Genomic DNA, 26,365 nt, shown 5'->3' with positions numbered 1-26,365 from the left:
ATTTTTCTACATAACATTTCGGTCAATGCATTTTTGTAGACGCTATGGTAGTTTTAGAATGCTCATGTCATACCAGCTCGCCGCCATGTCCTTCAGGAAGTGTTGAACCTCATCTTTCACCTCTTCATCGGAGCAGAATCGGCTTCCTTGACAAATGTTCTTTAAACTTAGGGAACAGATGATAGTCACTGGGTGCCAAGTCTGGACTATAGGGTGGGTGGGTGATGAAGTTCCAACCGCCTATCTTTACGCATGTTTTCCTCAACCTTCGCGACTGTCTCGTTGGAAATTGACGATCTCCTGCGCGAACTTCACACTTGGTGGTAGCGTTCAACGGGAGCTCCATTTTCAAGGGCTGCCAAGCCAAGATTGAGCATCCCAGCGAAGCCGCGCATGCTTGTTTGGGAGTGGAGGAAGCACCAATCACAACAGTGTGGCCAACAGCCATACGAACAGTTTCTCTACGTCCCCACCGCTTTGGAGACCTTACTTTTGGGATTGCCCTCATACAATTAAGTGCAACATTTTTGGTAAATACAGTAAATTCAAAAGTACTTACTGTTTAGTATTTTTTCCTTGATATCAGCAACTGTAAAAGAGTGAGCCAGTAATTTATTTTTTAATAACCTCCTTATTGTATTATCACTTAATTTAAGAAATGTGCAAACATAAATCCATGCAGTATACTCTGTAACTGTGAATACTCGTATAAACCATTTTATGCAGTTAAATAATTCTTGGTTTAATTTTCTAGCAGTAGTAGTAGTATTATGTTGAGTAGATGCAAATTAAAGAAAAAAATAGCTTTGCTTGTTGAGGAAAGCAAACATAAATGTAATAACGCTCTGAATAGAATCTCTGCTTGATGTGAAAATTATGACAGAAGCTGAAAGTAAACAACATTGGTAGAGTGACAATTGGAGGTATCAATTCCTCTATAAAGCAGCATTATTAAAGATGGAAGAGGACTACCTAACCTATACCATAAAGAAGAAGAAATGCGGTGCACTTTATTTGTCAGCCCCTTCTTTTAAATAGAATAAAACATTGTGTTCTTGAGTACATTATAACGCACCTTACATTTGAGATTTTTATATATGTTCTGGGAGACATGGTGATATCTGGATAAAAACAGCATTTACCATCAGTATTCAGCTTTATTACACCACTATTTTGATATTCGCAAGCAGTTCTATATCTGTCCTGTTTAAGTCCAAAATTAGCATCAATGAGGTCAATCATCTCAAAGAATATTCATGCTTGCAGTGAAGTCATGCAGAGTGACAGTCATGCTTAACAAGCCATTTCTCATACTAAATGGTGTGTTTCTGTGCTGTAGAAAGTGTGCATTATGATTTTTATATTATGAGTAGGTATACTAAGCAGTGCTAATGGCTGCTTTTTATTATTGTTTATTCTATTAAATAAAGTTTTAATTCATTCTTGTTGAATTTCACTGTACTCCATACACATGACAATACTACAACTATTTAACCCAATGCCCTAATCCAGTGTGGATTATAAAATACTATGTTTCAACAAGATCAGGATTTTTTTTCCATTCTTTTTTTCAGCTGAAACACATATAGCTTAGGTGACTTGTGTGGAGTCACACAGGGAGTTGTATGGGGCATTGATCTACCAAATGTTATGATTTAGCCAGTAGTCACTGTACCACACTGTAAGACTGCAGACTTGACAATGTAATCCATATTCAGATTGTATATTAAAACAGCTTTTTGGCATTACTATGTAATTTGTCTTAATATGACTGTGGGCCATCATGAGCCATAATAGCTTTCAGTGACCACTGATACATATTTTACAAATTTTTGAATGTGTATCAAAAACACATTCTCATTGCACAACATGAAATACGGTGTTCAATCCCAAAAGAATTTATATTACTTCTAAACCCATTATTAGTGCAGTGGTCAGAGATAGAGCAGTAAAATTTTAAAATTTAGTGCCACTATAGTATAAAATGACATGACTAAAAACAAATTGATAAAATTGCAAACAAAATGGCAGCATAGTTTGTTGAAATCCTTCCATCCATCCATTTTCCAACCCGCTGAATCCGAACACAGGGTCACGGGGGTCTGCTGGAGCCAATCCCATCATCTATAAAATTCAGAATTATAGCGAAGTGGTGTATGAAAGTATTGACTTTGAAAACCAGTATCATTTACTGAGTTATGCTACAACATTATGAAAGATCTGGTTTTCTAATGCTCTTTGATACATGACACAGCTGAAGAGCTGTACGCCACTTTGAATTAGTTTCTTACTAGTGGGATCAGCAAGTCACGTGTGTGAGAATCAGCACAGATAAGACAAGTGTTTTATCAAGCAAACTAGGAAGATCCTTTGCAAGAGAGAGATTCTTTATTTCTATGGTACAAGGGGGCTTCGCTCGCCTACCCCCGGTGTGTTGGGTAACCCGAAATACATTGATGAATGTATGAGATATGTTGGAGTGTAACAAAGGAAGTATATTCATTAATCCTAATGAATGTCCACTAACAGTGGACTCATTACAGAATGCGTTGTCAGCTAATTGGCGGAATTGTTTATCGGCCGTCTGTCGTTCCTTTCTTTGCCGTTTATCTATTCACTCTGCTGTTTGAGAGGTGCGTTGTAGGCGCCTACGTTCATTAATTGTATTCAGGCGGGCTCGCTTCTGTATGTATCTCCGTCAGTTGTGGTCGTTCGTTTTGAACCCGTGCCTGCTTTGCTTCAGACGCGTGTTGTAGGCATCTATGTACATTGTATTTGTCCATGCGGGCTCATTGTTGTAGCTCCGTTAGTCGAGCTGTTTGGTTTTGGAGCTGAGACAGTTTTGCTTCCGCGGTTTCAGATGCGCGTTGTAGGCGCCCACGTCTGTTGTTTTTATCCATGCAGGCTCGCATCTTTGTGGACCTGTGGGGCCTCCGTAGGTGTGTTAGAAGCGCGTGGGCCATGCTGTGTAGTGTGGCCATTTAGTTCAGAAGCGCGTTGTAGGCGCATGCGACTTTCGTACTTTCACGCGCCCTCCGTACTATCTTTGTGGACCTGTGGGGCCTCCGTAGCCTCTTCCGTTTGACTCTGGGGTGCAGCGCGGAATCCTCTTTTTTGTGTGGCTGTGTCATTATCTATGGGCGCGTTGCCTCATTTCTTATTTACGTTAGTTGAGCTCCTTTGTTTTTGAGCTGTGACTCCTTTGTTCTCGGTGGATCAGACTTCGCTCGCTGTCGGCACCTGCGCACTATGTCTCCTGCGTCCATGGGCATGCCATGTATCGGCGCCTGCTCACTATGTCTCCTGCGTCCATTGGCATGCCATGTACCTGCGTCCATATCCGGTTTACCATTCTCGGTTAGTAATATGGATTACTGCATTCATTGAATAGCTTTACCTGCTCAGAAGGTGCCAGTTTAATTTGAAAAAGGTTTTTATTAAAACAGTCAAAAGTGTACATTTTAACAAAGAAATTGTACTAAATGCAAGGCTTTTTGAAGCTATTAAACTGCTATTTATGTATCATGATATACTTTATGCCTAATACTGACCACTCACCAGCACAATCTGTAGAGGTCCGCAGTCATATATGAAATGGTTTAGATGATAATTGACACATCCAAATTTCACCTCATGTCTTGGTGCCAGAGAAGAGCTGCTTAATCTCTGAATGGGAGAATAATGGAAGTATAAATTTGAAGGAGTTTAACTACTTTGGAGTTTTTGTTTATGAGCGGGAGTAGAAGAGATTCAGAGGATTGGCTAAATGGAAAGCAGGAGATGAGTCTCCCCAGCAAAGTTCTCAGTTTACTAGTCAGACTGCATACTTGTCTGTGGTCATGAAGAGTGGGCTACATCTGACTTATCTGAGGATAGTGGTGGCTGAAAAGTTGCTCTCCCTCACAATGAATTGCCTTTTTGACTCTGTGACAAGGAGAAGAGCTGATTTAGTAATATAGTGAGCAGCTAACTGGGTGGATGCCCATTTTCAGACCAAGGATACACACTAGAGGTTGTATCTTTCAAGTAACCTGTTTATTTCTTTTATTTAGTCTTCTCCACTCAACCTGATATCACCTTCACTGGGATAAGTAGATAGATCATGAATTTAGCTAACATAGCTAATTATAGTAGTCTTATTTAGAGTTCAGCTTGTATTCATAAGGTTGAACAACGCTACCCCTGACTGGAATGTTTCCTCAACAATGATACTTAATCTTTTAAGCGTCCTTATTGCAGTGCAAGGTAGTTGGGTTTATTTTATCAATGTAAAGTTATTTGAGAGATTTATGAAAAAGATTGAAAAATTAAACTGACCTTTTTCTTTTTTCCCCAAGCACTCTTTGGTAATTACTTATTTTGTCTTCTTTATAATTCATTTAAATTTCCTAATGTAACACATTACCCTCTTCTTTCCAACAGTGGCTGAACCAGAGTCATAATGCCTGTGTCAACTATGCAAACAGGAATGCCACCAAGGTATACTAAAGCAGAATACAGCTACCTAGACTCTTTAGACTTAGCATTGTAATGGGTTAAGAAGGTCTAAACAGGAAGTGCAGTGGTGGGTGCTATTTTCTCACAGCTTCAGGAGAATGGATTTAAATCCAAGCAGTGTGCAGTTTTGCATATTATTCATGTATCTGCACAGTTTTTCTTCTCCAGATACTGACCATGTGCAGTCCTGTGTGTTTTGTAAACTGAAATGTTGAGAATCTACAAGACCCTGAATTAGATTAAGCAGGTTTTGTAATAGTGGGATGTATATGTCATGGGACTGGCGTGGGGGTTTATGTGTTCAGCACATTGTGATAATTAGATACTTCTGAATGTGCATGATCAGCATACAGGTGCTGGTCATAAAATTAGAATATCATGACAAATTTGATTTATTTCAGTAATTTCATTCAAAAAGTGAAACTTGTATATTAGATTCATTCATTACACACAGACTGATGTATTTCAAATGTTTATTTCTTTTAATGTTGATGATTATAACTGACAACTAATGAAAGTCCCAAATTCAGTATCTCGGAAAATTAGAATATCAATTAAGACCAATGCAAAAAAAGGATTTTTAGAAATGTTGGCCAACTGAAAGGTATGAACATGAAAAGTATGAGCATGTACAACACTCAGTATTTAGTTGGGGCTCCTTTGGCCTGGATTACTGCAGCAATGCGGCGTGGCATGGAGTCGATCAGTCTATGGCACTGCTCAGGTGTTATGAGAGCCTATGTTGCTCTGATAGTGGCCTTCAGCTCTTCTGAATTGTTGGGTCTGGCATATTGCATCTTCCTCTTCACAATACCCCATAGATTTTCTATGGGGTTAAGGTCAAGCGAGTTTGCTGGCCAATCAAGAACAGGGATACCATGGTCCTTAAACCAGGTACTGGTAGCTTTGGCACTGTGTGCAGGTGCCAGGTCCTGTTGGAAAATGAAATCTGCATCTCCATAAAGTTCATCAGCAGCAAGAAGCATGAAGTTCTCTAAAACTTCCTGGTAAACGGCTGCATTGACCTTGGACCTCAGAAAACACAATGGACCAACACCAGCAGATGACATGGCACCCCAAACCATCACTGACTGTGGAAACTTTACACTGGACCTCAAGCAACGTGGATTCTGTGCCTCTCCTCTCTTCCTCCAGACTCTAGGACCTTGATTTCCAAAGGAAATGCAAAATTTACTTTCATCAGAGAACATAACTTTGGACCACTCAGCAGCAGTCCAAAGGCGAGACACTTCTGACACTGTCTCTTGTTCAAGAGTGGCTTGACACAAGGAATGCGACAGCTGAAACCCATGTCTTGCATACGTCTGTGCGTGGTGGTTCTTGAAGCACTGACTCCAGCTGCAGTCCACTCTTTGTGAATCTCCCCCACATTTTTGAATGGGTTTTGTTTCACAATCCTCTCCAGGGTGTGGTTATCCCTATTGTTTGTACACTTTTTCCTACCACATCTTGTCCTTCTCTTCGCCTCTCTATTAATGTGCTTGGACACAGAGCTCTGTGAACAGCCAGCCTCTTTAGCAATGACATTTTGTGTCTTGCCCTCCTTGTGCAAGGTGTCAATGATCGTCTTTTGGACAACTGTCAAGTCAGCAGTCTTCCCCATGATTGTGTAGCCTACAGAACTAGACTGAGAGACCATTTAAAGGCTTTTGCAGGTGTTTTGAGTTAATTAGCTGATTAGAGTGTGGCACCAGGTGTCTTCAATATTGAACCTTTTCACAATATTCTAATTTTCCGAGATACTGAATTTGGGACTTTCATTAGTTGTCAGTTATAATCATCAACATTAAAAGAAATAAACATTTGAAATACATCAGTCTGTGTGTAATGAATGAATCTAATATACAAGTTTCACTTTTTGAATGGAATTACTGAAATAAATCAACTTTGTCATGATATTCTAATTTTATGACCAGCACCTGTATAGTGTGACCTGGGTACTTGGGGATAAATATGATTAGTATGCAGTTATTAATGGATACTCTGAAGTCTATATACTGGCGAAAGGTATCTGGACATCTTGTATCTGGTGTGCCCATTCAGAAATAAAGCTGTCAGTACTGAAAATAACCATTATTGTGGACATTATGCTTCATGTTTTTACTTTTCTCTTGGTTGGTTGTTTGACCGTACCAATATTGCCTTTTTCTATGTTTATCTTCTACAGCCTACTCCGGTCTCCAAATTCATACAAGGATACCTAGGAGCAGTTACCAGTGCTGTGTCCATAGCTGTAAGTAGACACACAGTTGTAAACCAATTTCAAAGGGTTTCTTTAACAAAAAGTGCAGGGCCACAGAATCAATCTAAGACAGAATGCTGATATGGCACACTAATTACAAAATAAACAGATATAATTTATAATAATTGTTAATTTTTGCATTCCTTATTACCTCCTCTTGGAAGAAGTTAGAGTACCTGAAACTTTAAATTTGAAAGCGTCGTTTTAAAATGTAATGATTTTTACAATTAAATGGTGGCTCATTCAGTGTACTCTGTTCTGCATTTGTTACTGCTGACATGGACTCTGTCTCACTTTAATCCCAATCATGTCCATAAAACAGACTGAGTGAAGGAAGCTGCGAAGACATATAGGTACAAAGTGTAACAAATAATTGCATTTTCTCTGTATTTCCAGGAAGAGATACAAAAATTCTTCGAAAAATTCAGGAAATTAAATTTTCTTTTTTAGGTCTTGATATGGCTGTTGAGTTTTCTACTGAGTTCTAGCAGTTAGTGTACATGAATTACTGTATTCTCATTGACACAATGTGTATATTCAGTAGTGCTATATACTATGATTAACTGCATTTCTCTAAAGAACTGATTTTTGTACATTCTTATAGAAAGAGTACATTTTGCTTGTTGCTGATTTTTGGCCACTTATTCATATTAATATATAATAATAACAAGTGATGAGATTTAGTTCTTTGGTGTCAGTATACCTCAATTCTCCTACCCTCAAAACTAAAACTAAGCAAGCTATAAGCATTTCTGTACTCTGGACTGAAATCCAGGACTGAAGCAAACACAGCAGACTCTTTTTTTTTTTTTTTTTTTTAATATAAGACTCTGTGGAGGTACTCTTAGTTTGATCGAAGAAGTTTATGCAGTGCTGTTCCTCCCGCCAGCCTCATAAATCTATCCACCTTGCTGACTGATCGCAGAGGTCAATTATAGTCAATTAGCCTCCCCACTGAGGGCCTGTTACAGCAGAGCGACCTGAAAACAGCCGCCTGGTCAGGGTTCAGGGGCCTAATTAAATGCAAGGCTTTTCCACAACGCAGTGAGAGGAGAGATAACAAGCGAAACACTGCCAAGTGAGGCCAAGGTGTCGTGGGGGTCTCAGGTCATGTTTGGAGTGCTTAAAAATTAGACCTCTCTAATTGGGGACAAGATTCCCCACTGGTCTGTTCCTCTGACCTCAGGCCAGATCAAGATGATTGGGTTGTCTTTGCTTCCCAGTAGCTTTGCACAATTATTATCATTTTTTATGTATCACAGCATATATATCGATTAGCTTTTGTTGAACAGCATTTGGAGACTGCAAGGGAAGTGGAACAGAAGGACACAAAAGAGGTGAAAATAGAACGCAAAATAGCAATGGCAGCCAAGTGTAGCCCACTCTTTTTTTTTAAGGGAAATGAAACCCACCACTAGGGCACAGAAGGAAAGACATAAAGCATGATACAAAAAGTAATCTGGTCAAAGCATAGGATGATAGTTGCCAGCTAGAATTCTTTCTGTACTCCATGTTTTATGGTTCTCTGCCTTCCATGTTCGTATTTAACTAGAAGAACCACCTGTTCACAATGGCACACTGTACTCTACAGCATCTGAGGCTCTTGCTTTGGCTTTGTGCTTGTCATTTATTAAGAATTAATTTTTTAAGAATTTTTCAATGATTATTGTTTGTTACATTTTAAAATATTGTTTGTTTTGTAAAGCAATCTCTGAAGTAAAAAACATAATATAAAATTTTAAAAAATGTTATCGGTTTGATTGATTTTTGTTACTTTTGTTAAAGATGTTGAATATACCAAAAAATTGTGCTATATTTAACCTGAAACAATTGGCCTCCTTCAATTGTTATTCACAGCACGAAGGCAAAAGCTGTGTGGAATTCCTATAATGCTTTACTGGTGTATTATTTAGTTCAACTTGAACCTCTCTTGCCTTACACTCTACAGAACATTTTACATACTCCATTATCTGAATTGACTTTTTAAAGAGCGAGGTAAAACTCTTAAGTTACTTTTTGGGATGTGCTATCTACTCCCAAATTCTGATTCTTTAATTATATATCATATTTAAATTTGAGCTTGTGAAAGTTCATAACTGTTAAAATGGAATATTCTCTTTTGCAAATATTGTAATTCTGTTCAGATCCTTGTTATCCCACCACTGACCTCTTCCAATTACGGTCTGTATTCATCTGTTTAAACTGCAGAATGGACAAGAGTTCAGGCTCCAAATAATTTAATAATTTGTCTCTGACTGATTGGTCACTGCCAATGCAAAATTTGTACATAACCCAATTGTTTCCCAAAGGAATATGAGATAGTTTGATTAGTGATTTAAATTGCCCTGGTGTGGAGTGTAAGTAAAGTTGGATCTTGCCTTATTTTTGATATTCAATCTGGATCCCAGTGACCCTCGATAATCAGATTTGGAAAATGGATGGATAGATGAATGTATTTCTCTTTTTATATTTCAGATTCAGTCCAAACCACTGAATGTATGTATGTATGTATGTTTGTATATGTGTGTGTGCATGTGTGTTTGTGTGTGTTTGTATAACTTCCATATAATATAAGTTGTGGTGAGGCACAGACTAAGGCAAGTGTATAAAACCATTTCTCAAGCTTTGTGTATTCCCAGGAACACAATGGCCTCAATAATTGTGAAACAGAAAAAAATTTGGAACCAACAGGGCTGTTCCTGGAGTAGTCCATCCAGCCCAACTGAGTAACTGAGGAAGAAGGGCCTTGGTCTGGGAGATGACCAAGAGTCCAATTGTTACTGTAACAGAGCTTTACATGTGCTTTGCTGAGATAAAAGAACCTGTTGGAAGGATGACAACCATCTCTGGAGCACTCTATCAATCAGGCATTTATGGTAGAGTAGCTAGATGGAAGCCACTCTTGAGTTAAAGGCATATGACAGGCCACTTGGAATTTTCTCTTGCCTGATGGGCAGACCTTGAAGAATAATGTCTGGTAAAGATCAGACACTGCTCATCACCTGCCTAATACCATCCCTACAATGTAGCATGATGGTGGCAGTATTATGCTATGGAGGTGCTTCTAAGCAGTAGGAACAGAAAGACTGGCCAGAACTGAGTTAATGATGAAGATAGACAAATACAGAGAAGTCCTTTAAGAAAATGAGCATCCGAGTGCGACATCAGTCTGAAGTGGCAGTTCACCTTTTCAACATAAAACATATAGCCAAGACAACTCTGAAATGGCTTTGGAGCAAGTCTCAGACTGTCATTAAATGGCCCAGCCAAAGCCCAGAATTAAACCCCATGTAACATGTGTGCAGAGACCAGAAGAAGGCAGTTTATGGTCACCTTCTATCCAATCTAACATAGCTTGAGAAAATCTGCCAGAAAGAATGGGATAAACTGCCCATGGTATGTAAAGTTTATGGTGGTTTACCCAAGAACAACTGAAGCTATAATTGTTGCACAAAAGTTACTTCTACAAATGTATTGCACTAAGGTTCTGAGTACTTATATGAATGAGAGATTTCAGTTTTGGATTTTTAATAAATTTGCAAACCTTTCTGAAAACATGCTTTCACTTTGTAATTATTGGTTATTGGGTGTAGATTGATGGAGAAAAATAAAAGATGTATCCGTTTAAAATTAAATCTACAACAGAATAATGTGTACAGAAATGAATCCATTGCACACTGTATATAAAGTTAAAGTCTTGGTTTCTACATTCTAATGTATCTTGTGAGTGTTGTGAAAAATGTAAGCAGATCTGCCTTCTTTCAGCTGAGGAAAATTATACAAATTAGACTTGATCGTTTTGGTGCTTTTAGCAGAGTAATAAGCAGATTGCAGCATGTTAGTAACTCTTGTGCTTGAATATTAACTTGCACACAATCTTAAAAACATGTAACTGCTTACCTAATGGTCTTGCGCTGATTGAGTGTTAAATGTCACATACCTTATGAGTTTCTGGTACAAAATACACCATGGCAATGGTCCCATCTGTCTTTCTAATGTGTAACATTATTACGCACAAATTATATCATAATTTTGCAACCTTCTAATGCAAAATTATTGTCTCCTTAACGTCATAGAGCATTTAGTTCTCTACCTCCCTGTTTTATTTTTAATTATATTACAAAGGTCTCCCGAGTACTTTTTTCTTAACATGGAAATTTTAGACATACAGTATTTCTGCACTGCTGTTTAATCACCTTATCATATATATTACCAGCTCTTCTGGCTTTTGATGATACCTGTTGGATTAGGGGCTTTTCCACAAAGTGTTAGAGGTCTTTTGCCATTGGGGAAACAACACTCTATAAGACTTGTTTCTGCAGATCTGCTTATGAAATTATCCTGTGAGACATCCATTTGTCTCTTTTTGGAAGGGTGTTTATCCATGCACAATATGGCTATAGCCAATTAAATGGAGACAAAGCTTGGTTTCAGAAATCTTACATCATCAGTTGTTGGACAAAAGTGACCTACATATGTATTTAATATGTTTTATACTTTACATAATATTAATGCTACTAGTTTCATGAAATCTAACAAACACAGATTTGAAGAAGCTAAAGCTCCAGACTACTAAGGCCTGATAGGATCAAGCTAAACGTAGGCTAAACTGTAATCCTTTTGGATATGACAGGATCATATAACATTTTACAAATTCACAATGATTGAGAACTGAGAAAATCAAACTTCTGGGTACCAAAGCCCTGGGCCTCTAGGGAATGATAGGATCAGACTTCAAGAGGGCAAAGCTTTTGTTCTTATGAGCTTTAATAGGATCAAACATCTTAAGGACATTATAAAAAAAGCAGACTACTGAGATGTGAGTTCTGGTCTTCCTGGTAAAGTAGCATGCCTCCAAGTTTTGAAATAAATAAATTCCATAGAGTGCACAGCTCCTAGTCTCTGAAACCTGACCAGGCTCAGATCAGACAGGATCAGAAGGTGCAGACTCTTAAGATTCCTGTGGATGCACCTTCATGAAACTGAAGCCTAATGATTGGCATTTGTAGTGGATGTCACACAGAAGTTTTGATTGTCAAACTCATGGCGCCAGGGGTAACAAGTTGGATTACAGTTGTCACTTGGAATTAGATTGAATAAGAAAAGTGTGGTTACTTTTGATGGAGTGCCTCACTTTCATTACACAGTGAAATACTCTTTGCATATTAAAGTAGGTAGAGTTCAAATTATACACTGAACTGTGTAATAATATGTCTTAACTAATAAAGCATTTCTGCAGGAAATATAAAATAAGTACATAATGTGTGTCTTTGTAAGTCTAATATTTTTTTTGTTTGACTAACAAGGTTTCCTGCAACCATACATTGGATAAAATTTGTTTGAGATTGTTATGTTATATAACTATTAAGGATTACTTTTTTGTCACAAATAATGCTGACTTGTTTAAAGCAAAATATGTCATCCTTGATCTGTACTGTATGCATACATGGTTAGAGAGTGATGCAGAGGTTTCTGTTAAGAGATGTAGTCACCCCTAGTTGTGGCCAGGAACTTGTTCGGACACTGAGCAGAAGTCAAAGGTCCAAATCTGTTCCTGTGATGAGTGAGTTTTCTTATGATGGAACTCTGGTGTGATGTATCTGTGGTACACTACCTATATTGTGTGTTTACCTATGAGTGCTTGCTGTGGCTACAATGACCTAATTCCTTTAAATTTCTGGTATAGACTCTGGTGAAATACCATTTTGTCAACAAATTAACACTGATCTTTGTAGTTTAATTGTCATTTGTACCTGCCTTAAACCAAGGAGCAAAACTGAGTGCTACAAAAAACAGAGGCCAACCTTCAGGCTGTCAGTATGTAACAGAATTAGTCCAGGCCCCTAAGATTTAACTAAACCAGAGAGCATCTGATGGTTGACTTGTGTTGCTTTGGAGCAGATACACCTCTGTTTATGCCCTATCATGTTCTTTGTTTTAAACCTTTTTCTTGCTCCATAAGCAGTAACTGAATCACCACTTCAGTGTTTATTTTATGTTTTTTGTTGCCATTAAACCTTGAGATTTGTAACTTTCTACTTTTATCTGAATTTCTCCTTATAAATTGACCATTAACTTTTTTGATTTGCTCTCCTGTGTAATAAAAACGTGTCACTATATAAAAATGTTCTTGTTGTTATACGTATATAAGCTTACATTGATGAGCTAGCTTAAATGGTCGCAGTTAAAATGATAGCACTGATAAAATAATAGGCAAACAACCTCACGTTTTTTAGACCATGCAAGTGTGAAATTTGTATTTTCTACTCTTGGGTTTTCTGCAACAGCCCACAAGACACATCTTGATTCAGCTTAGCAATCCTAAATTGGCCTGACTAGCACTGTTTCCTGTTGCTTTTGGGACAAGTTTCAACTCCCAGTGACACCGTACTCCAAAAAAAGTGCCTTCAGAAAATAGATGGATAATTTTGAAAGTCAGGGTGTTATAGCACACCAGAACAGTGTAGCACACATGTTTGGGTTTCCCAGTGACACTCCAGAACATGGTGAGTCTTTTCACCAGGCTGAAGTTAGTTAGAAATCTCTTACAGCAGAACTGCCTGGGGAGACCTGATTTTTCCAAAAAGATAAAAAAAACTTTTAAATTGCTTGCAAAATCTGGATAAACATTTGTATTCATATTTATGTAATATATTTTACAAGCATATACTTTGTACAGTACAGTTACAGCAATGACAGGTGCAAGGGCTTGTTCTGGATAATGCAGTGAACAAGTGCTAGCAGCTGTGGCCACACTGCCTATTGTATTAAAATTGCCCAAATTTGTATCTGTAAAAGTCTTTTTAAGTCACTGACTTTTTTGAGATTACTTTTTGATTTTTATCTAAGTCACTCCTTTTATAAATAAGCAGAACTCCAAGACTGCAACTTTTCTAAAGTCTGCTATCCTCCATCGCACAACGCAGCTGCAAATGCTTAGCCCTGATCACTCACAGTGGGAGCGCTGGTGTGCCACTAAAGCAGCTTGTGATGCAGGCAAGGGTGAGCCAGCCAACATGTTGTTCTCTGGGAAGGATGGCTCGCAGCAAGCAGCTCCTCCTCGACTCCCTAATTGAAGCTAAATTAGACTTTATCTCTCACATAGCGTGTTGTCAAAACACCAAAAGGCAGCCATCCGTTCCTGGCAGTGTTTACAGAAATAGACAGCGTGGAAAGTAATACACTCTTCAGGCTTAATGTGTTTGCAGAAATAAAGATCTGTACGATTTCAAAATGTTTTGCTTTAAAGAAAAAAGAAAAAGAAAGTAAATAAATTTCCAGAGCTTGACATGTACAATAGCATCTTTGAAATGTCTCCTAGTACATTTCATTATTTCCTGGTCTGAGATGACAGAAGCGTTTGGAAAATTCAAGTACTCTTTTTGGGGGTGGTGGAAGGGAAATTAAAAAAAAAAAACAATCCCCAAAGCCTATAAAAACAAAAGCCCCGTCAGTGAGACAGTCTCTGGAAACCGCTATAAATAAATACGTTTCAGAGAGTCTTTGCAAGAGAAATGTGTGAGATCCCAGGAGAGCGCCTGCAGATGCTTTTCAACTTTTGCCAATTATGAATACACCACTTAATTAGAATCCTCAGTCACCATTGGAAAGCAAAGTATGAGGTGTCTCCATTTATTCCACTTTTCTGAACCCTGGACACCATTTGCAAGACTGCATCTCTTTCATGAGATGCACACCTGCCTTGGGGCCATAGTAAATATAAGCTGATGGAAACCATCTGGCCCACACTGGCTCACCCAGCATTGTTGACCTGGTAGTTCTAGTGCATTAAGAGCAATATGATAGAAGAAGGCTATTTGGGATCCCTGATGTCTTCAACTGCAATCACTTATTACAATTGTTGAATTAGGTGGCATCATTTTTCACATTATAAGTAAACTACAGGCAGCAGCATAGTTTTGTAGTTAAGGCTTTAAACTGCAAAAACCAAATTGGCAAGTTTCAGTCTTTGCTAGTTAATCATTAAAAAAAATGCTGTTAACCTTATATGTCCCCATATGATAGAAACTATAAAACTAATACACTTGTGATTATTTATTTTATTTGGATTAAAGAGTCAGGTAAGTAAGTACATAGGAAACATCTTAAGATAAGGAAAAATAAACCTCCCAGTGCTTGGAAGAGTATTTTAGTTGAGAAAAACGATGATCACATCAGTTTTAGATCTGCATCCATGAAAAATTGGTTTTCTTGAGGTCCAGCTCATTTGTACTATATGTGTCACATGCCATAGTGCAAACTAAAGTATTCTGGGTCATTAATGAATTTATTATTATTCTGGTGTATTTGTGATGCAGTGGTTTTCAGCTGTGGCCTCACAAATTGAGCCGCCTACTTTGAAATCACAACCCAGTTAGTACCAGTGAGGCGTTTTCATGTACTGTCCATGTCCACATGAGTTGTTTTTTTTTTCCTGAGTCCTCCAATTATGTCCCAAATAAAATTATATGCATGTTACAATATGACTCCATATTCATCTGATATAGGTGTGTGTACAAGCATTCGATGAGATGAACTGTAATTCAGCTTAATGATTGTGGCTTTCACCCAGTGCTTCATGAATAAACAAGTTCATAAAGTGAATGGATGGTAGATGGATGCCTTGACTTTTGCCTAGAGCAAAATACTTGCCTGAATTGTCCTGGAGCAGAATAGATAAACACTTGCTTACAATATGTTTTTTTTATTTGTGTGCATAATTATCTGTTCTTTTATGGAGCATTAACTGGAGAGGCCATATGATTCAGTTTTCTTCCTTTATTTCTGCTTGTTCTCTCTGATATGTTGTGCCATGAATAAACATCTGCCTTCTTCCTGATTTCCCCTATTATTCCAAATCTATGGTACTGAACGTTTTAAGGACTTCAACTAAAATCTAATATTAGATAAAGGGCCCCTGTGTGAATAATGTTTTTGATTGTGTCATTTATTGGACTAACAAAGTTATCCAATACCATCTATCAATGTGTGAACAAGTAATTGCCCACTTAGACTTAATATCTTTAGCTGTAATGACTACAGCAAAGTGCTTCCTGTTATTCAATATTGGTTTTCCATATTGCCATAGAGAAATTTTAGACCACTCTTCCTTACAAAGGTGCTTTAACACAGACATATTGATAGGTTATTGAGCTTGAGCTGTGTGTTTAATTTCTGCAGTCACTTCTTGATTAGAAAAAGAATTCATGAACCCTTCAGTTATGGAAAGTTATTTAGGTCCATGGGCAACAAAGTATTTCCACTCTGTCATGCTAGTACTACCGTGTTGGTGTGATGTTCTTTCTGCGGAATACTTTATGACAAACATAAAGGGCCCCATGTTTTCCAAAATGGTCCATCTTTATATCATCTGTCTGTGTACTTTCTCAAAAAAGTCTTTTGGGGCCTACGTGATACCCATTTATGTTCTTTGGCTTTATTACTCTCCAATGAAACCAATTTTTCCCCACAGTCATTCTTACCTTGCCGAGAAGCCTGCAGTTTTTTGAATGTGTTTTTTGAGGTCCTTAATTTGTTTTGATCTTTTGAACTTGAATATCATTTTCACATGTAGTGCACCACCTCATTTTCTTTCTTCTGTCTTTCTTAAAAGACATATTTCCCATTGGGATTAATAAAGTATCTATCTATCTATCTAAGCTACTAATATTATATTACTCTCCATCACTCTCATTAAGCCATGATTCCGTCACTCCAACAGTATCATGTTTGTTTTTTTTTTTATTTATATAATCAAAACAGGGTGGGTTTCACAAATGAAGGGAAAAACCATAAGACTGCAAGGTTTTTAGAGAAAAACAAAGCCCAATCAGAAAGAACACATAATAAAATTCTCTCAAAATTGTTAGTAGTGCCCATACAAGGGCTTAAACAGTCCATCTAAGGAAGAAGGTGTCAGTAAGAATAGTAGGGTATAAACAACACATGAAAAGTGAAAATAAACTCAAAAAAATCTACTTAAACAATACCTATTAAGCTTTGATTTTAAAAGCAGCAATATTCAAAGCCAACACTGCATGACCTGGAAGATTTTTTAACTTTTTACACATACTGGGAATGAAGCAACATTAGCCCCACACAGATGTGAGAAAAAATGATGAAGAAGAATGAATGAAACAACAAGGAAAAACAATTGTGGTACATCTGACAACTGAGAATGCTCTCCCATTTCTATTAACAAGATTAGACTAGTATCTAGTCCATCGTGTATTTTGTTCTTATGTTTCTTATGTAATGAAGTTGGCTTTTTAAAAGAGAAATGTTACAAATTGTATTATTTGGCTATATTTTCATTTAAGTGGGTTGGCTGGTCCAACAATATATTCATTGGTTTTCCACAACAGAGTCAAGTTTAAATGTATCCTTCTCTCAAGATTCTCTCTTCTATAATATTTGTTCTTTTCACTTGTAAATGCAGTCCATCTTCTCAATAAATTAGACTTTATTCATAATTGTCCATCCATCCATCCATCCATCCATTCTCCACCGCTTATCTGAAGTAGGGTCACGGGGGCAGCAGCCTAAGCAGGAAGCCCAGACCTCCCTCTCCCCGGCCACCTCCCCCAGCTCCTCTAGGGGAACCCTGAGGCGTTTCCAGGCCAGCCGGGAGATATAATCCCTCCAGCGTGTCCTGGGTCTACCCCGTGGCCTTCTTCCAGTGGGACATGCCCGGAACACCCACCTAGGGAGGTGTCCAGGGGGCATCCTGACCAGATGCCCGAACCATCTCAACTGACTTCTCTCAATGGGGAGGAGCAGTGACTCTACTCCGAGTCTCTCCCAGATAACTGAACTCCTCACCCTATCTCTAAGGGCCAGAAAGTCCAGCCGCCCTGCAGAGAAAACTCATTTTGGCCGCTTGTATCCGCGATCTTGCTCTTTTGGTCACTACCCAAAGCTCGTGGCCATAGGTGAGGGTAGGAACGTAGATTGACTGGTAAATCGACAGCCTTGCATTTTGGCTCAGCTCTCTCTTCACCACGACGGACTGTTGCAGAGCCTGCATTACTGCGGATGCTGCACCGATCCGTCTGTCAACCTCCCGCTCCATTCTTCCCTCACTTGTGAACAAGACCCCAAGATACTTGAACTCCTCCACTTGAGGCAGTAATGTATTCCCAACCCGGAGAGAGCATTCCACCCTTTTCCGGCAGAGAACCATGGCCTCGGGTTTAGAGGTGCTGACTCTCATCCCCGCCACTTCACACTTGGCTGCAAACCACTCCAGTGAGAGCTGGAGGTCACTGTCCAATGAAGCCAACAGAACCAAGTCATCCGCAAATAGCAGAGACAAGATTCTGAGGTCACCGAACCAGACCCCCTCCGCTCCTTGGCTGCACCTAGAAATTCTGTCCATAAAACTTATGAACAGAATCGGTGACAAAGGGCAGCTCTGGCGGAGTCCAACCTCAACAGGAAATGAGTTTGACTAATTACCGGCAATGCGGACCAAGCTCTTGCTCCTCCTGTACAGGGACTGAATGGCTCGTAACAACGAGCCTTGTACTCCATACTCTTGGAGCACACCCCACAGGATGCTTCGAGATACACGGTCGAATGCCTTCTCCAAATCTTATTCATAATTGGAAAAATGAAATTACTAGGTGTGACAGCAAATAACTTGTATCTTAGTTGTTTTGTGCGTTTTTTCTTGTTTACTGTATACTTGGATTAAAAGTAAGGATCTGAGTGCAAGCATTTCAATGACATTTGAGACAATTATTTTCGTTTTTACATCTTTTAGGTTCAAGAATCGGTTTAACCAAACATATACAGTCCTAAAAATATATTTAAGTAAATAAGGTTTGCAAATGATGATTTTTTTTTTAAGTGTTCTTTTATTAAACATTTTAGCTTGAAATTTTGTTAATATGTATTTTGCATTCTTTGCACCTCTGCAATAAAATTGTTCTCTTTTATCTTTCCCTCACAGGTGGGATTGAATGTTCTCATCCAGAAAGCTAATACGTTCAGTCCCTCAACCCGCTTACTGATTCAGAGATTCGTCCCTTTCCCAGCAGTTGGTACGTATTGTATGTCCAATTAAAGGTCTTATAAATGTGAAATAAGAATATGATTTCTTTGGGATAAAAGTGTGAGTAAAATGAAAAAAAAGAGTAATACCTAATACTGCTGTTTTTATTCATGTAATCATCTCTGTCTGTTAAGAATGGGAGCATGTACAATTGCGACTGGTAGTTGACTTCCAGTACAATCATGATAGGTAAGGAAAGATATAGCCCTTCAACTTTAAAATTAAAAAGAACAAAACAACAAACAGTGAGTGTATTCTTTATGTTGAATTACAAACTCATTTTTATTTAATTTCTGAAAGGGTGACCATAACATGTCATCTGTTCTCATCCTGCTAGATCTGTCCTCTTCCTTTGACATGGTCAACCACTAGATCCTCCTTGCCAACCTCTCTGATCTTGGCATCACAGCTACTACCCTTCCGGTGGTTTGATTCCTGCCTCTTTGGCATATCCTACCATGTATTCTGCTATGGAGAGCTGTCAAGGGCTCACCAGGCGAGCACAGGATGCACCAAGGATTGGTGCTGGCTTTTTCCTCTTCTCCTGAGATATCTCGTCATTGTACCCTATCATCCAGTCCCATGGTTTCTTTTATCAGTGCTGTGCTGATGATACGCAACACTTCCTATCATTCCCTCCAGAAGACCACACAGTTGTCAATTAGAATCTCTGTATGTCCCACTGATATTGCAACATGGATGAAGGAACACCATCTCCAGCTCAACCTGGCAAAGATGGACCTTCTTGTTATCCCAGCTTATCCTTCTATTCAGCACCTTGCCAAGTCGGTACACAACCTTGGAATGGTGATTGATGACCAGGGGCCTCATGCATAACGCCGTGTGTTGATTTCACACTAAAACATGGCATACGAACAAAAGCGGAAATGTGCGTACGCACAAAAAAATCCACATGCATGAATCTATGCGTACGCCAACTTCCACGTTCTTACGCTACATAAATCCCGGTCAGCGTGAAAAGTAATGCACGTACACGCGCCTGCTGCCACTCCCCAACACCGCCCAGAATTACACCTCTTTGAATATGCAAATCAATATAAATAGCCCTTAAGCTTAGCGTTCTGTGAAAAGACAATAGCAAAAGCATGGGGGAAAATAGAAGAATTTCAGTGAATACCAAGTGGAGGCAAGGAAAAACTTACTATTTGTTGGTTTAAACAGTGGTATAATCAACAAAAGGAAGTTGATCGAGTGACATAGAGTGTCAGAGAAACTGGAAAGTTCAAGTTCACATAAGTCACACAGTTCCCAAAATAAAAAAGAAGTTGTCAGATATCAAAGTCGCTGTGAAAAGGCGAGTCGTAACCCACCATCTGAGAGTCATATGGAAGCTTATTAGGGTACAGAGAAAATAAAAAAATAGGCACACAGTGGCAAAAAAAGCTTGAAATGTCAACTGTAATCTCGAACTTTCCACTTTAATCACGTAGTTTAGTTTGTCATTAAAGTAGAACATCATAAACTTCATCTTAAAATCGTTTAATTTACTAGTTTCTCAAATACCATCGTAACTAATGTAGCACGTTCAATGCTTTGTTTTGCATGTGTTCTTCTATGTGCTCAATGTGTGTGAATCACTACGTGCTTCTTAAACAGGCTTTCTCTTCCTCCAACAGGACACAGAATCCATTACATTCATGATATTACAGCTCTCTGAATAAATTAAATACTGAGATCTATAATCTATACTTGATATCATTTTCATGATGATTGCAATTAAAACATGTTATTAAACATGGGAACACAGTGATGTAGTGATAGTTACGAGCTGGCGCCCCATCCAGAGATTGCTCCTGCCTCACGCAAGATGCTTGCTGCGCCGTGTGCAACCTCTGATGAAATAATTTATTGCAGCAGTATTGTCTCTTTCAAACATACTAACTCCCCAATTCCTGTCCTTTCTTTTCTTTCTCCAAGTACCCAATCGCCACACAATCAGCTCTGTAATAGATGTCAAGCCACCTGTAAGCTTAGAACTCTGATTCTTCAAAACTTTTAAGGAACATTGAAATATCTTCGTAGTACATGTTTAATTATTCTATCCATCTTTCCTTCCAGTGTCACGCCAGTCCCAGCAAGAATAGAGCGCGAGGCAGGAACAATCCCTGAATGGAGCGCCAGCTCGTCGCTACCGCTGTCCACAGTGTCCTCACATGTTTAATTATTAACAATATAGATCATTTAAATGATGTTAAAATTTTATCTGTATAATGTAAAAAACATATTTTGCTGCATTTCATCTTAAACATGATATCGTCATCATATGTAAATACGTGCTTTATAAAGTGGCTCAGGTTGTGCAATATTATAACTATCACAAGTTTACAGTGAGGTAATTGTACTTATAAGTACAAACAGTTCTACAAGGAGCACTTGATGGACTGATTGATTGCATTTATAGTTCTTGGGATGAAACTGTTTCTAAACTGCGAGGTCCCTACAGGAAAGGCTTTGAAGCATTTGCCATATGGGAACAGTTCAAATAGCACATGGCTGAGGCAGCATGTGCTTGATGCTGTATCCCGATAATTCTCTTTCCAATCAGCTGCTTTAGAGCAGTGATTCCACACTCCGATACAGTGGGATAAATACTTGAGAGTAACAATGCTAAAGCAGCTATGGTATTTGAAATAGTTTGGCCATTCCATATATTGTTACGGGTTAATTACAATCAGATTCCTTAAACTAATAAACAATATGTGGTTAATTTCAGTGTATTTGATAAAGCTGTCAGGGATGTGCATCTAAAAAAGAAAGGGAAACCACACTGGAACAAAAGCACTGCTTTGACGTTGGGTGCCGCCAGTTTGCAAAACCGAGCGGAGAACATGCATACGGCAAGGATTTAGTTGGTGTGAAAATGTGCGTGGCTTTACGCCAAGTTTAGTTTTTATACATCGCGATATGAGCGTGGAAACGGGCATACGCAACATTTTTGTGCCAACACACACCGTTTAAACATGAGGCCCCAGGTGTCCATCAAGAACTATGTTGTGTGGTTTCTCAGTCTTGCAAATTCACTCTGTACAATATTCACAGGATCAGACCATATCTGACGGAGTATGCAGCGCAATTCCTGGTCTTGTTTACGGCTGGACTACTGCAACTCTCTGCTGGCAGGAGCGCCAGCATGTGTCACCAAGCCGCTGTAGATGATTCATAATATAGCAGCACACCTGAAGCTCAGCCAGCAAAGACGGGCACATGTCAGTCCTCTCTTCAGATCACTACACTGGCTTCCTGTAATGGCACATATTAAGTTCTAATTTTTGATGCTTGCTTACGGAGTAGTCTGTGTCTGTAACTATATATATGGTGTGAACAGTAGAAGGCACCAGAGATCGCCAAACCCCAGACACAAGTCCCATTAAAATAAAGATTGTTTATTTCTACACTACCTTCTACAAAGGCTCCAAAAGTACAATAAACACAAATCTTTTTGTGCTCTTTCTTCCTTTTCTTCCAGGCGAGTCAGGCTTTGTCCACTTCCACCTGACTATGACTCGGCCTGCATGAGGTCAAGCAGCTTCTTTTATCTAGGACCCAGTAGTACTTTCAGTGCTAGGGCATAGGGTCAAATGGAATTCCCATAAAACAGAGATGAGGAATCCCTGCAGCACCCCCTGGTGGCCCCCACTGAATACGATGACGCTGTTCTTGAGAACTACAACATCCAGTGTGCCTTGTGGTTATTTGCCCGGTACAAGCACCCAAGGAAGCTGCCTCCTATTATGTCAGGGGAACCCATAATCCTGCCGGGTTGTCTCCCGCAATAATTCCGTTATGCTGTCCTCCCGGGTGGGCATTGTGCCAGGGTCCAATCCAGCAGGCGATGCCAGTGTACCCACTCTGGCATCATTGACCTCTTTGACCTGTTTCTTGTGGTGGCATAGGGCTGGCCTCCCATCCACTTAAGGAACCATGCTCCATTCTGGCCAGGACGTCCACCCATGAGTGTCCGCCATCACAGTGGAGACCTCTTGTGAGGTCCTGTTCTCCTTCTCGGCCACTCAGATCAACTGATATATGGCATCTGGTAATGCTGCCTCTGTGTGGTATGAAGTCTCAGTCTTCATGTGTAGCCCCTGGCTGGTGGAATGATCTGCCCACCTCCATTTGAAACTCCGAATCCTTCAATGTGTTCAAGAAGCATTTGAAGACTCTAATGAATTTCTAAGTGATTTTGTAAATCTGGAAATTATAATTAGGTTATATTTTGTTTAGAGTTTTTCTCTTGTGGAAATCAATTTTGTTTATCCTTGTTCTGTAACACTTGTTCCCAAACAGTCCCCAGACTGGTCTTACTCAATTATGTTGACCCCTTTTGTAAGTCGTTCTGGATGAAAGTGTCTGCTAAGCAAATAAATTTAAATGTAGGAGAGGGTGTTGTAGAGATGGCTGGTATCCTTGATGATTTTCTTTGCCCTGGTCTGACATTGTCAACTGTAGATGTTTTGGAAGTTAGAGAGTGCACATCCAAAATGCGTTCAGCTGACCATATCACTCTCTGCAGAGCTGTCCTGCTGTGTGCTGTTCCCGCAGTAATACTTCCTGTTAGCAAACTTTCTGTGGTGGAGGAGTAGAATTTCATTAGTAATTGGGAGGGCAGCCTGAAATATCTGAGGCATCTGAGGTGGTTAGACATTGTTGTGCTTTCTCCACCAAGGAGGCAGTGTGCTTATGTCAGGCTGTCTGTGATGTGGACACCTAGGTAACTGAAACTGTCAGGCTGTCTGTGATGTGGACACCTACAGTGCATCCGGAAAGTATTCACAGCGCATCACTTTTTCCATATTTTGTTATATTACAGCCTTATTTCAAAACGGATTAAATTCATTTTTTTCCCCAGAATTCTACACACAACACCCCATAATGACAACATGAAAAAACTTTACTTGAGATTTTTGCAAATTTATTAAAAATAAAAAAACTGAGAAATCACATGTACATAAGTATTCACAGCCTTTGCTCATTACTTTGTCGATGCACCTTTGGCAGCAATTATAGCCTCAAGTCTTTTTGAATATGATGCCACAAGCTTGGCACACCTATCCTTGGCCAGTTTCGCCCATTCCTCTTTGCAGCACCTCTCAAGCTACATCAGGTTAGATGGGAAGCGTCGGTGCACAGCCATTTTAAGATCTCTCCAGAGATGTTCAATCGGATTCAAGTCTGGGCTCTGGCTGGGCCACTCAAGGACATTCACAGAGTTGTCCTGAAGCCACTCCTTTGATATCTTGGCTGTGTGCTTAGGGTCATTGTCCTGCTGAAAGATGAACCGTCACCCCAGTCTGAGGTTAAGAGCGCTCTGGAGCAGGTTTTCATCCAGGATGTGTCTGTACATTGCTGCAGTCATCTTTCCCTTTATCCTGACTAGTCTCCCAGTCCCTGTCGTTGAAAAACATCCCCACAGCATGATGCTGCCACCACCATGCTTCACTGTAGGGGTGGTATTGGCCTGGTGATGAGCGGTGCCTGGTTTCCTCCAAACGTGACGCCTGGCATTCACACCAAAGAGTTCAATCTTTGTCTCATCAGACCAGAGAATTTTCTTTCTCATGGTTTAAGAGTCCTTCAGGTGACTTTTGGCAAACTACAGGCGGGCTGCCATGTGCCTTTTACTAAGGAGTGGCTTCCGTCTGGCCACTCTACCATACAGGCCTGATTGGTGGACTTCTGCAGAGATGGTTGTCCTTCTGGAATGTTCTCCTCTCTCCACAGAGGACCTCTGGAGCTCTGACAGAGTGACCATCGGGTTCTTGCTCACCTCCCTGACTAAGGCCCTCCTCCCCCAATCACTCAGTTTAGATGGCTGGCCAGCTCTAGGAAGAGTCCTGGTGGTTTCGAACTTCTTCCACTTACGGATGATGGAGGCCACTGTGCTCATTGGGACCTTCAAAGCAGCAGAAAATTTTCTGTAACCTTCTCCAGATTTGTGCCATCGAGACAGTCTCGGAGGTTTACAGACAATTCCTTTGTCTTCATGCTTGGTTTGTGCTCTGACATGAACTGTCAACTGTGGGACCTTATATAGACAGGTGTGTGCCTTTCCAAATCATGTCCAATCAACTGAATTTACCACAGGTGGACTCCAATTAAGCTGCAGAAACATCTCAAGGATGATCAGGGGAAACAGGATGCACCTGAGGTCAGTTTTGAGCTTCATGGCAAAGGCTGTGAATACTTATGTACATGTGCTTTCCCAATTTTTTTATTTTTAATAAATTTGCAAAAATCTCAAGTAAACTTTTTTCATGTTGTTATTATGGGATGTTGTGTGTAGAATTCTGAGGAAAAAAATGAATTTAATCCATTTTGGAATAAGGCTGTAACATAACAAAATGTGGAAAAAGTGATGCGCTGTGAATACTTTCCGGATGCACTGTAGGTAACTGAAACTGTGATTGCCCTACACCGGAATAGTGTTACTTATGAGAAGGGTTGGTAGTGCTTCTGATGTTTTCTCTCAAAGTCCACAATCAGCTCCTTTGCCTTGCTAACACTCAGGAGTAGATTGGTAGGTACCCTGCACATTGTTGTTAAATGTGTTCAGACACAGATGGAGCTACTAGAGTGAAATGTGAACTGTAATGGATCTAGTTCTTTTGGCAGAGAAGAGCATATATAATTCTTAACTAGCCTCTCGGAAACACTTGCTATAGGCATTAGTGGGTATTTAGTGGGTATTCAAACAGTGTGTATTTTATTTAGTTTATGTACAACAACAACATTTATTTATATAGCACATTTTCATACAAATAATGCAGCTCAAAGTGCTTTACATGATTAAGAAAAGAGAAAAAAAAGACAAAATAAGAATTAAAATAAGACACTAATTAACATAGAATAAGAGTAAGGTCCGATGGCAAGGGAGGACAGAAAAAAAATACTCCAGACAGCTGGAGAAAAATAATAAAATCTGCAGGGGTTCCAGGCCACGAGACCACCCAGCCCCCTCTGGGCATTCTACCTAACATAAATTAACAGTCCTCTTTGTATTTAGGGTTCTCATGGAAGGACTTGATGATGATGGTCATGTAGACTTCTGGCTTTTAATCCATCAATGTAGGAACATCATGGTGCTTTGATTAGGTGGTGGTGGCGCAGGTCGCCACCACAAAAAAAAATGGGAAAAGAAACCGAAGAGAGAGTAGGGGTTAGTACAGATTTTAGAGCCACCATGAATAGTTACGATAATTAATTGAATATACAGTGCATCAGGATTAAACTAAAATCAAGTTATGAGAAAGCCATGTTAAAGTAATGTGTTTTTAGCAGTTTTTTAAAGTGCTCCACTGTATTAGCCTGGTGAATTCCTACTGGCAGGCTATTCCAGATTTTAGGTACATAACAGCAGAAGGCCACCTCACCACTTCTTTTAAGTTTAGTTCTTGGAATTCTAAGCAGACACTCATTTGAGGATCTAAGGATACGATTTGGAATATAAGGTGGCAGACATTCCGATATATAAGATGGAGCGAGATTATTTAAGGCTTTGTAAACAATAAGCAGTATTTTAAAGTCAATTC

The 26,365-nt window shown here is 39.4% G+C and overlaps 1 protein-coding gene across 1 annotated transcript in view; it reads left to right on the top strand.

Moving 5' to 3' along the window:
* Nucleotides 1-26,365, top strand: part of LOC114651644 (sideroflexin-5-like) — a 226,115-nt gene that overhangs the window by 69,483 nt on the left and 130,267 nt on the right. Inside the window, exons 8-10 of the mRNA XM_028801474.2 lie at nt 4,423-4,479; nt 6,686-6,751; nt 18,714-18,804. Coding sequence (XP_028657307.2) covers nt 4,423-4,479; nt 6,686-6,751; nt 18,714-18,804 — 214 coding nt within the window. The remainder of the gene's footprint in view (nt 1-4,422; nt 4,480-6,685; nt 6,752-18,713; nt 18,805-26,365) is intronic.

The sequence above is a fragment of the Erpetoichthys calabaricus genome, chromosome 5, assembly GCF_900747795.2.
Source record: "Erpetoichthys calabaricus chromosome 5, fErpCal1.3, whole genome shotgun sequence".
In the NCBI taxonomy this organism is placed as follows: domain Eukaryota; kingdom Metazoa; phylum Chordata; class Cladistia; order Polypteriformes; family Polypteridae; genus Erpetoichthys; species Erpetoichthys calabaricus.
The sequence above is the reverse complement of the archived record's forward strand: the minus strand, read 5'-3'. Positions and strand labels throughout refer to the sequence as shown.